The following is a 12349-nucleotide window of genomic DNA, read 5'->3' on the forward strand; positions in this document are numbered from 1 at the left end:
TCTGTCCTTTCTGTGTGTGGAATGATCATTCTTGGAACATTTTTTTTTGCCATAATAGATTCCTGTGACTATTACATTCTGCCTTTAATAATTGGAGAATGATAACAATTTAGACAGGGGCGGAAAACCAGTACCATAGAATCATAGAATATCCTGAGTTGGGAGGGACCAAAAGGATCACAGAGTCCAACTCCTGGCTCCTTTTCATGCTTCCTTCCATCAAGGACATTACAAACAACACACCTCATCTCACTGCAGCTGCACACCGTTGTGCAATGACTTGTTCCACTTGAACTGTGGAAGGTTACAGCATTAAATGCAGTGATGTTGCTGATGCCTCAATGCAGAACCAGAGTTGTTCCTATTTGTATTTTGGGGTATGTTCATTTGTTCAGGTCTTGAATGCTCCCTGTGTTCTCCAGCTTAGACAAATGTCACCTGCAGGAATTCATGGAAACAAAACGTGTCCTGCAGCATCGTGTATGTGAGCACCTCGTTCCATTCCCAGCCCCCAGGGCAGCCCCCACCCTGACCCCACAGAGAGGCAGAGACTCCATCCTGACTGCAGCAGTGTTTATTTGGCAGTTACAGCCCAGCAGACCCCGAGGATGCCAGGAGCATCTCCAAGTGGCTGTGGGGCTCAGTGGTACTCGTGGGCCAGCGCGTGGGCCACCACACGCACCATCTTCTGCCAGGCAGCCTGGCTGGCGGGAGTGAAGTCCTTGCTGAAGTGGGAGGCCAGGACGATGATCAGGATGTCCCCCAGGAGCTGGTGAAGGAGGAAGAAGAGAATCCATCAGCCGATGCTGTCCCCACCTCCTTCATACCATGCAGCCATCCCAGGGCAGTGATGGAGATCCATCACAACGCAAGGAGCTGATATACTGCAGCCCATGCACTGTTCCTGCATCTCTGGCACTCACTGGGATGTTGGAACATGCTGTAGCCCCAAACGCCTTCCCTACACCAGCTGTGCCAGTGACCCCTCTCAGCTCTGGATGTGTTTATCTTTTCCCTTCATTTCTCCCCTCCCCTGGCTCTCCTTTGGCTCAGATCCCATCTGTTCTGTTGAAATGGCTGTGTCTATTTTCTGTCCTGGATTAACCATTCCCTCATGTCCAAGTTCATCTCCTCCCCTCCAGTCCTGTCTTTGTTTCTTCTCTTCTGCTCCCTTGCTCCTCTGGGCTGGTATTGTGTCGCTCCATTCACTCTGCAGACTGCACGTAAATCACTCCACATTTTGTGCCCATCCACTCCGCCTGCTTGCATCCCTCCTCTCACACACCTCAGTCCTATAACTCCTGCCTATACTCCCCAGAGACTCACCCTGAAGTTCTCGGGGTCCACGTGCAGCTTGTCACAGTGCAGTTTGCTCAGCTGGGCAAAGCTCTTCTTGATGTTGTCCAGGTTCTTTACAGCCTCCCCAAAGGAGCTCAGCACTTTCTTGCCGTGGGCGCGGACCATGGGGTTGCCAATGATGGCGGTGGCACTGGAGAGGTTCCCAAAGGACGCAAAGAACCTCTGGGTCCAGGGGTAGACGATCAGCAGCCTGTAGAGAGATGGAGAACAGAAGCACACACCTCCAACTGCAGCCGTTTCCCTACCCAGGGAGCAGCTGAGCCGATGCCCGAAGCTGGACCTACCTGGCCAGGGCTTCGGCCCCACATTCGGCCACATTGACCTTGCCCCAGAGGCCGGTGATGAGCTGCTTCTCCTCAGCAGTCCAGTGCACCATGGTGGCAGCTGAAGGGCTTGCTTTGGGCTTCCCTGAACGATGAGTAGGAAGTGGGGCCAAAGTCTTCCCATGGATTTTTATACACTAGTAACAGCTTGCCCTAATCTCAGTTGACATTGTCATTGGTTGCGACTGGGGAGGGAGTTGAGCTGCAGAAGGAAAGATAGCAAATTTGGATCCTGTCCAAGGGGAAAAGGGGCCCATTACCCCTCTGCCTTTGAGTGGACCAGCTTCATCTCACACCCATGATCTCGTAGCCACAGCCCCGAGTGCAGGTGGAGCTGCCTGCATGGCTCCTCCATGGCCATAGGTTTCCAGTGTCACTGCCAGTGGTTGGGGGCTGAACTTGTGGAGGAGATCCAGTGAGATAGGCAGTGATGTCAAAGAGCTCACAGCCTTTACTTGGCCTTGTTTTCAGACTCTTGATGGTGCATTGGTGCCTGCACTCCTGGGAATCCATCGTGAACAGCTCCAGGCATCATCAGCCCCAAACTGAATGATCAGAGGCTTTCCGGGAAACGAGAGCTCAGTGCGTATCCCAAATGTAGGCCTCATGCTTTGAATGCAAGGTTCTCCTTTCTTGTCAGTACTCATAAAGAGTTTCACAGCTGTTGTCCCTTGAAATTGTCCATAGTTGTTGCCCACAGTAGTTCTCCACAGTTGTCCTTTGTGTTGACCACAGTAGTTCTCCATAGTTGTTCTTTGTGTTGACCACAGTGGTTCTCCATAGTTGTCCACGTTGGTTCTCCATTGTCCCTGGACTCCATAGTTAACGGGGTGGGATGGTGAATTGGTGGCTGCTGTCCTGCAGTGCCTCGGCACCAGAACAGCTCAGGTGCTCCACCCCACAAGGGCAGATCCAGACTTCCAACCCAGGTGTAAGATGAGATACCGAACCAAGAGATGAAGAAGCAGCTCCTGGGCCCTGCTGACCTTCACCTGATTTCTCTTTTGCTCCTGAGCAGAACCAGAGGCTGCATGCCCCCCCCCCCGATTTGCTCACAGTGAGGTGGATTCAGACTGGAAGGTGTCTGCAAGGCTGGCATGAAGCAATCAGCTCTTTCTGCCAAACAGTGAAATGACTGAGGGATGCTCAGCAAAAAGCAAAGAACAGCTCACACAGTCTCAGCCTTGCACTCTGCTTTGGAGGTCTTCTTCAGGGATGACTCCATCTCACACATCTCTCTAAGTCTGAGCTCATTTGCACCCACATGGGACAGATCCACTTCACCCACAACTCTTCCCCAGCATCCTTCCATCCTGCTGTCTCCTTTGGTTTGATTGAAGGAGCCCCATGCGTGGTTCTTTGCCTCTTGGCACACTGTGCAATGCCAGCTCCATGGACCGGAGCCTTCCTATTTTATAGAATCATAGAATCATTAGAATTGGAAGGAACCTTTGAGGGCCATCTGGTCCAACTGCCCTGCACTGCACAGGGACACCACGGGTAGATCAGGTTGCCCAGGGCCTGGTCCAGCCTCACCATAAAAGTCTCCAGGGATGGAGCACCCACCACATCTCTGGGCAGCCTGTTCAGTGCCTCACCACCCTCACTGTAAAAGGCTTTTTCCTTTTATCCAACCTGAATCTCCCCTCTTTGAGCTTGAAGCCATTTCCCCTTGTTCTGCCACCACAGGCCCTGCTCAAGAGTCTGTCCCCTTCTTTCCAGTCACTCCCCTTTGGATACTGACAGGCTGCTCTCAGCTCACCTCGCAGCCTTCCCTTCTCCATCTGCACAGCCCCAGCTCTCAGCCTGTCCTCACAGAAGAGCTGTTCCATCCCTGGATGGGATCATCATCTTTGTGGCCCTCCTCTGGATGCTCTCCAACAGCTCCATGTCTCTCCTGCACTGAGGACTCCACATCTGCAGGCAGTGCTCCAGGTGAGGCCTCACAGCAGAGCAGAGGGGCAGCAGCACCTCCCTGACCTGCTGGCCGTGCTGCTCTGGATGCAGCCCAGGGTACGGTTGGCTGTCTGGGCTGTGAGGGCACACTGTTGGATCATGCCCAGCTTCCATCCACCTGTAACCCCAGGTCTTTTTCAGTAGGGCTGCACTCAATCCTTTCATCCCCCAGCTTCTATTGGTGATGGGGGTTGCTTTAACCCGGGTGCAGACCTTGCAGTTGCCTTTGTTGAACCTCGTGAGGTTCACCTGGCCCCACTGCTCAGCCTGTCTGGGTCCCTCTGGATGACATCCCATCGCTCTGCTGTGTCACTGCACCCCACAGCTCGGGGTCAGCAGCAAACTGCTGAGGGTGCACCTGACCCCACTGTTGACATCACTGATGAAGATATTAAAGATATTATGGATAAATCATCCTGCTGGCAGCAAAAGGCAGCTCCGGGCCTTTACAAAAGAAGCAATGTTTGTTGGTCACTCTGATTGCAGCAAGCAGCACACTGCGCCAAGCTTTACTTATCAGCAAGACTGGCAGATGTACAGCCTCTGGACCACAGCCAGTCACTCTTCTCTCTCCTCCAGAACACGCAATGACTTGAGTTGAAAGCTGGTCAGACCTGTCAGTGTCTTTGCTCCCAGTTTGTTTCTGTGATGGCCAAAGTGAGGAGCATATTAACAGGAGGGGAAATGGCTGTTTACGAGAATGGTTTAAACTGAGACAGGGGAGGTTTAGGTTGGATATGAGGAGGAAGCTTTTCCCCCAGAGGGTGGTGACGCACTGAACAGGTTGCCCAAGGAGGCTGTGGATGCCCCATCCCTGCAGGCATTGAAGGCCAGGCTGGATGTGGCTCTGGGCAGCCTGGGCTGCTGGTTGGTGACCCTGCACATAGCAGGGGGTTGGAACTGGATGAGCACTGTGGGCCTTTGCAACCCAATCAATGTGATTGTATGATTCTATGAAATAATGCTGAAACGCCATTTGCTGGTGGACAGGAGAGTGTTGTGTTGTAGGAAAGCTGTTCTGGTTTCTGTTGGCTTTTTGCTTTTTCCCCCCATCCCTGCATCCTCTGCCTATCACACAGGCTGGATGTGTAGCTCACAGCGGTCACAAGTGCAAATCCCTGCTTTATCTGCAGGAAGGCAGAAAACATATTCCTAAATCATGCAGAACATGGGTTTCATCATTCTGAGACAGACATATCTTTCCCTGTTGTTCTTTAACTTACTTCTGAATAAGACTGATGTGCTGAGACAGAACCTTTCCATTACGGTGAAAAAATCATTGTTCATTAAGCCAATCTGAGCTTAAAATGGTCTGATCCTACGTAAAAACTGCCCTCGGCCCCTCCTCTCCAGACATCTACATCTTCTTGCAGAGAGCATCTTCTGCTCAGAACGCCCGAGGCTCCTGGAAGGAGCATTTTCATCTGATACAGAAAACGCTTTTTATCACCTTCCTGGGGATACGTTTTTCAGTCTAAGCTGCCTCGGGGGAATCTCTCCAGATCTACACCCTTGCACACACTGCAGGCCAAGAGGCGCCCAGCCCTGCAGCTCTGCCTTCCGCGCAGAAGAGGTCAGAAATACTCCCTGGTGATTTCCGCAGTCTGAAGGCACTGCCTGGTGGGCTGGGACGTGCCAAGTGCTGGATGAGAGGCCTCTGCCCCCACATGTCCCCTGATGTCCCCGGATGTCCCCTCCTTTGGCAAACCTGACCATCTTTTTGGACCATGACACTCCCCACAGCCCTGAGCCCTCTTTCCCCTCTGGTGCCCTTTGCTCCCACCCCCCCCACAACAGGAGAACACCAAGCAGTTCAGGCAATGTGCTTTTTTATTGACTTTCACACTGTGTCCTGCTCTGGGAGCTCAGTGGTACTTGTAGGCCAGGGCATGGGCCACCACGCTGACCAGCTTCTGCCAGACAGCCTGGCAGGTCGGGGTGAAGTCCTTGGTGAAGTGCGCGGCCAGCACGATGATGAGGATGTTCCCCAGGAGCTGCAGGGAGAAGGGGAGCAATGGGGTAAGCAAGGTGTGGAGCATCCCCTGCCCTGCACAGGACCCAGGGGCTGCAGCCAAACCCCAGTGTTCTGAGGGGCTCAGAGATGCTCTTTCTGCAGGAAAATGTCCAGTGCTCACCACAGACGCCAAGATCCACCCACTCCATCCTTGCATTGTCTCCCACCTGCTTTCTCCAGCCTCTACACTGCATTCCCAAAACTTTTCTGGGTTTTTTCTCATTTTTTCCTGCTGTGAACCCCCATGCCTACTGGAGCTGGGGCTCAAGTCAGTTCCATGTCTGCCTGCTGCATCCCCAAAGCAGGGGCAGGAACGGAAGCCGACAGCCTCACCCAGCCCCGCAGCCACAGCCCACCCCAGCACCCCGCTCCCCTTTGCTCTCCTCCTGCTTCCCTCCTTCATCTGCTGACCTTGTTCCACACCCTAAAATATCTGCTACTTAAGTTCCCCCAGAACCCTCCAGGCAATGAGCTGCTCCACAGGGTGGAGGGACAGACGGACAGCCTCAGCACAACATCTCACCCTGAAGTTCTCGGGGTCCACGTGCAGCTTCTCGCAGTGCAGCTCCGACAGCTTGGCGTAGGTGTTCTTGATGTTGTCCAGGTTCTTCACGGCTTCCCCAAAGGAGCTCAGCACTTTTTTGCCGTGAGCACGGACCTTGGGGTTACCAATGATGGCGGTGGGGCTGGAGAGGTTCCCGAAGTTATCAAAGAACCTCTGGGTCCAGGGGTAGACGATCAGCAGCCTGCGGAGAGACGGGGGACACAAGCACACACCGTTAGCGCTGCCTCCTAAAACTGCAGTGGTTTCAGTACCCAGGGTGCAGCTGAGCCGATCCCAGGAGCAGACCCACCTGGCCAGGGCTTCGGCACCGCATTCCTCCACGTTGACTTTGCTCCAGACGCTGGTGATGAGCTGCTTCTCCTCGGCGGACCAGTGCACCATGGTGGCAGCGGGGTTGGCGTGCGGCTGTGGGAGCACTCAGAGCTTGGAGCTGAGCTGCGGACCCCGGGGGCTTTTATCCACCGCTGACAGCTCCTCCCCACCCCATGCTGTGGGGTCATTGGCTGGGACGGGTGGGGGTCCGTGCCGGGGGGGTTCCGTCCATGGGGTGGTCAGTGTGCACAAGGTGTGGTCTTCCATGACAAGACAGTGACCAGCTTAACAGGCGGCTCCGGACACAGCAGCCCTTATCTTGCTGTCCTCAGTGCGGCCTTGCACAGAGCACCCCTGCAGAAGGCACCAAACCCCCCCCTCTGCGTGATGCATTCAAATGGCTTCACGCCTGCAGCGCCCAAATGTTGGCTCCTCTGCAGCATTCGTAGTCTCCCTAAAGCTGAGGGGTATTTCTCAGACAGGTGGCAATGGGCACTTCCCTCACCCTTCTGCTCAGAGCAGCTGCCCGGGGATGCTGAGGGCTCTCGTCCCTGGCTGCAGCTATGCAACTCTGGATCATAGAATCATAGCACCATAGAGTTATTTGGTTTGGAAGGGACCTTTAAAAGCCATCTGGTAGGACTGTCCCACAGTGAATAGGGACAGCCACAGCTCCATCAGGTGCTCAGAGCCCTGTCCAGCCTGACCTTGGCTGTCTCCAAGGACAGGACGTCAACCACTCCTCTGAGCAACCTGTGCCAGTGCTTCATCACCTTCCTCATTTTCCTTATGTCCAGACTAAATCTCTCTTGTGCTCTCATTTCTGGGAAGTAAAAGGCCTTGCATAAGGACAGCAGGATCAGCCACTCTACAACCAGATCAGTCATGTCCTGGTTCAGAGCCTGACCAAAGGCTCCTGCTTGGCTCCAGGTCTCGCTCTCCCTTTGAATTGGGTTTTTGCTATTCCTGGGCTGAAGGGCACAGGCAAAATGGTGCCCCTGTGCACGGGCACACAAAGGCAGGATATGGGAGGCATGCAGAACCCCAGTGGGACTGTGGGGTTTGGCTCTTTCCAGAGGCTTCATCCCTTGGAGATGTGGTTAGTGAGCATGGTGGTGTTGGGCTGATGGCTGGATTTGATCTTCATGGTCTGTTCCAGCCTTAATGATTCTATTGCAGGGTAGTTGAGGTAGATGACCTCTAAGGACCCCCTCCAACTCGAATGATTCTATTGATTGTATTGATGGGCATGATAGAGATGGACTGATGTTTGGACCTGATGATGATCCTGGGAGGTCTTTTCCAGCCTTTAGGATTCTATGGTTCTATGATTCCTGATCCAAACCTTTAAGCTGTGCCACTTACAGACCAATACTGGTCCACTGACCTCCATGGTGTGACACTGAGCAGCGGCACAAACACAGCACTCTGAGCACCTGATCCAGCCGTGGCTGTCCTCGTTCAGCACAGGGAAATGGACCAGAAGGTTTTTAAATGTCCCTTCCAACTGAAACCACTCTACGATTCATTGGACATCCGACTGTGATCCAGTTGGGATCACTGATGGATGCAGCCACACTACCGATCCTTGCTGCGTCCCCCTAGGAGAAATTCTTACTTTGTATTATCTGTTTATTTAATTATGTATTTATTTATTTGAAGTTTCTCAGTCCCATGCGTGGCCCGTGGGCCCCTTCCAGCAGCGAGGAGTCACCGCAGTGCTCCGATAATGCCGTGCGGGGCACGGGCTGCTCAGCACAGATAAGTGTATCACACAGGTAGCCAGAGCCTGCTGCAGCTCTCACCTACGGAGCAGACACAGAGCCACACACCCACGGTTCCTGAGGAGATCTGAAGGCTTCAGAAGCTCCTCAGCTTTTACTAAGACTCATAGAACGAAATGGAATACGTGCAACCCATCATGTGTCAGCCAGCACAGCACTGAGCAGAGCTGGCCGGGACAGCTGCATGCACAGCTGGGGGGCAATGAACAGCCTGGAGTGCCCCTCTCACGTATTGCTTGGTTATTACTTCTCTTCCTGCAGTCTGCTTTGCCTGGCAGACCCACACAAAGGATAAAATCCAAGCTACATCTGGGTTTATTATTAGCAATGCATTTGCCTCATCTGTGATGGGAGTCTCATTTTCAGCTCGGTGAAGCTGAACTTTCAATAAAAAAGATAATGATGTTTTTCTTCTGTGTGTGAGCCTGCAGCACGACAGAGCTCGGGGAGGGGTGGCTGGGACAAGCAGCGAGCATCAGACAGCGCTCAGAGGAGAGCACTGCAGTATTGCTATTAGTGAGGGTCTGTGGTCAACAAGTGCTGACTTTCTGGACTCCATGGAAAAGCAGGCAGAGAGGAGAGAAATCTCAGGTCCCCGTCCCGCACCGTGGCCCACTCAGATCTGCTCTCATGGGTGCACTGTGGAGCAGGGTCACATCTCCATGAGATGGGTAACGGTGGTCCTGAGAGCCATGGGAGGAGGAAGCAGAGGAGATGGGGCAGAGGTGCTCTTCACTGTACCACGACAAGCTTACATGGTGCAGAGCTGACCTACCCTTGCCATGCTGCTGATGCAGTGCTGCTCCAGGGGCAACAGCAGCCTTCAGGCTACTGCCCAGATGAACCCCAGAATGGGAACCAGAGCACAGTCTTACAGAACAGCCACAGACCCAAAGGGACAGGCAGAGCTTCTGCTCTGGGCCCTCTCAGGACAAACTTAATGACCAATTTAGGAAAATGAGAGCAGCAACCAGCTGGCCTGTATCACCATAACTGATACACCTTGCCGTGCCTGAACACAAACACCAAGGATTTCTGAGGATGCCGTTTCCTTAGGAGGGGAGAGGAGGCAGAAAAGACCCCAGAAGATGTAGGGGCAGAGCAAAGTGCAGTCAGAGCAGATCGTGGCTTTGCAGCAGGCAGAGGGCTCCATGTTACTGCTGCAAGGAGAGTCACCTAACTGAGCCCTGGCTCATCGCCCTCAGCTTGAAGACAGTTCAAATGGCTTCTGTGCCACAGCAATAAACTAAGGGAGAATGTAACGGTGGGTTCCACGAGCACTGCTCTGCTCCCACAGCATCTGCTGGTACACAGCACTGGGTCTATGCAGACAGAGGTCAGTGCCCCAGCCCTGCAGCCTGAATGCTGCTGCAGGACCTCAGTCTGTTCATTCCATCTGCACAGGTCAGGAACGCAGCATTTCTGCATTGCTGGCCATTAATAAACTTCTGACTGCAGCAGCGAAAAAAAGCAACAGCAAAGCACCAGATCTAACCGTTGCCTTAAGGAGTGCAGTGAAATTCATGGGGTTCGGGGGCTCACTCCTATCCTGGATGTCTCATTTTGGGATCCAGGCTTAACCCTCCATGCACGTTAGCTCTGATCCAAGAGGCACAGAGCAGCCCTGGCTGTGCTCGGGTCATGATTCATGTGATTCAATGTCAGGCACTCAGGGCCTGAGCTTCATGCCATACGGGTTACTTACAGTGCAAACATCAGCACTGGAGCTGCCTTACAGCCTTGTGCTGTGATGATTTAATATCGTAGGAAATCTTATGTGTCTGCTGTTTTGGTCTCAGTGTGCACTTTGGGGCTGTTCACAACAGAAATGCACGGAGGACCTCCGGGCACTGCAGCAAAGGGCCCTGGCCCTATTCACATATCCCTCTCCCCATATCCATGTAAAGGAATTCTCCAGGCTCTGTGCAGAGGCACGAGGTCAGGTGTGAGAGCCAGGATATTCAGACAGAAGTGCATGATTTAATTACACAGCTGCTGGGTTATCCCTCAGCGCAAGAGGGAATCCAGAAGCGAGCCAAAGCAGCTCAGTACGGATGAGGTGTCCCAAGGCAGTGCCATTTGAAGTAAGGCTTTTCCTGCCTATAACCAAGCTGATGATTGACTCTCCCCCCCGCTCCTCACTGGGGGGACCAGGATCATTGCCAGGGTGTCACAAAATCATACAATATGGGTTGGAAAGGACCATAATGCTCATCCAGCTCCAACCCCCTGCTATGTGCAGGGTCGCCAACCAGCAGCCCAGGCTGCCCAGAGCCACATCCAGCCTGGCCTTGAATGCCTGCAGGGATGGGGCATCCACAGCCTCCTTGGGCAACCTGTTCAGTGTGTCACCACCCTCTGGGGGAAAACCCCCCCATGTCCACCTGCTCAGCACAAGGACACAGACCCATGGCCAAGTGTCCCAGCTCCTGTTCTCCCACCAGAGCCCCTGCCTTGGGCCGGGGGCAAACCGAGCCCCAGGAACACCAGGATGGGATGTATTTGGGCACACTGCAATGGACTCCTGGAGCAGCCTCAGCCCTTCCTGCCGTGCTGGGAGCAGAGCAACCCCACAGCACAACACCCCCTATCAGCTGCCGCGCAGCCCGCTGCCCTCTGCCCTCCTATCGCCCCCCGGCAGCCCCACGCCCTGCCAGCCCCACACCAGATAGTTCCTCACCACCCTGACTGCAGCCCGAGATAAATGCAGCGCCAGGCTGCGCCCACCGCACCGCCGCCTGCTTTTTCCCCTCGGGGTTAGCAGGAGTGGGGCGGGGGTCCGGGCAGCCTCCACCCAGCAGCTGCTGTCGTTTGCTGGGGTCGTGCTGCTGTGCAGCCATGGCATCTATGGGAAAACTGAGTTTTTCTCTCGTCGTTTTGCTCAGGGAGGAGAGAGGTGGTGCAGGGGAGCATTTCAGAGTCTTCTTCATCACCGTTGCCCAAAATGCTGACAGTGGCGCCAAGTGAACACAGCACGGCTGGTGGGGCAGGAGGGAGCTGAGCCCCCCATCTGCTCCTCCATCCCTGTGGGGTTCCTAAGGGTGTTCCCAGGGGGTTCTGTGCAGGAGGTAAGCATGGGAGGAGGAAGGGGGGAGAAACAGACCCACAGAGAAGGTCCTTTCCGGGGCCATTCAGGTGAAATAAATGATTGCAGTGCCACAGACTGAATTGTACTGCCCTGACCAGGAAGGCAGCAGCCCAAAAATGTCTTCAAGCCTTACGAGATGTTGAGTCCTATACATTACATTATGTCCTATACGTGACACTGTTTCCTACAGGTGACACTGTGTCCTGTATGTCCCATTGTGTCCTACACTCAGCATTGTGTGCTGTATGTGACAGTTGTGCCCTGCATGTCACATTGCATCTTACAGGTGCCGTTGTGCCTTGTAGGTCGTACTGTGTCCTGTATGTCACACTGTGTCCTGTATGTCACGCTGTGTCCTGTATGTCACACGTGTCCTACAAGTGCCCGTTCAGCAGGGAATTCCTTCTGGGGAGTTCTATGGAGGAGGCTCTGCCAGAGCAGGGCCCAAACTCACAGCTGTGGGCTCAGGAGAGCAGAAAGTGGCTGCAAGGCCACTGCCCAAGGCTGGACAGTGGGTGTTCCCCATCTCCAGGCAAGAAGGGAGCTGGGAAGGACCCCCATCCCCCAAAAATGCAGCACTCAGTGGGAACCACGAGAGCTGTGTCCCAAACTGTGCAGCCCCGGGCACTCACTAGTGGAAGGTGCCTGTGAGCAAGGAAGGTTCCCGTGGGGCCAGGAAGGTGCAGTGCTGTGCTCAGAGCTGGGCCTTCCTCCTCCTGTTTGCAGCATGGAACCGCTGGGTGAGGAATGCACTTTCTGTATAGGTTATGTTCCCCTCAGTGCATGTGAAGCAATGAATGCTGACGGTGGACCAGGGATGGGCCTGAAGTCCATCACAAATTTTACTCAGCTCATAGAATCATTGAGGTCAGAAAAGACCTTCCAGATCACCAAGCCCAGCCATTAACCTGACCTACCAAGTCCCACCACTCAGCCCTCATGCCCTTT

General features: G+C 54.0%; 2 protein-coding genes across 2 annotated transcripts; both read right to left on the minus strand.

Annotated features, from left to right (window-relative positions):
- Nucleotides 1-558: 558 nt before the first annotated feature.
- Nucleotides 559-1787, minus strand: HBE1 (hemoglobin subunit epsilon 1). The gene is made up of 3 exons (NM_001031489.3): nt 1644-1787; nt 1327-1549; nt 559-769 (listed from the first exon to the last, which is right to left on the minus strand). Exons 1-3 carry the CDS (start codon nt 1733-1735, stop codon nt 641-643), a joined length of 444 nt encoding a protein of 147 aa, NP_001026660.1. The 5' UTR covers nt 1736-1787; the 3' UTR covers nt 559-640.
- Nucleotides 1788-5450: 3663 nt separating this feature from the next.
- HBBR (hemoglobin beta, subunit rho) lies at nt 5451-6643 on the minus strand. The gene is made up of 3 exons (NM_001004390.3): nt 6507-6643; nt 6176-6398; nt 5451-5632 (listed from the first exon to the last, which is right to left on the minus strand). Exons 1-3 carry the CDS (start codon nt 6596-6598, stop codon nt 5504-5506), a joined length of 444 nt encoding a protein of 147 aa, NP_001004390.1. The 5' UTR covers nt 6599-6643; the 3' UTR covers nt 5451-5503.
- Nucleotides 6644-12349: the final 5706 nt, after the last annotated feature.

The sequence above is a fragment of the Gallus gallus genome, chromosome 1 (assembly GCF_016699485.2).
Source record: "Gallus gallus isolate bGalGal1 chromosome 1, bGalGal1.mat.broiler.GRCg7b, whole genome shotgun sequence".
NCBI lineage: Eukaryota > Metazoa > Chordata > Aves > Galliformes > Phasianidae > Gallus > Gallus gallus.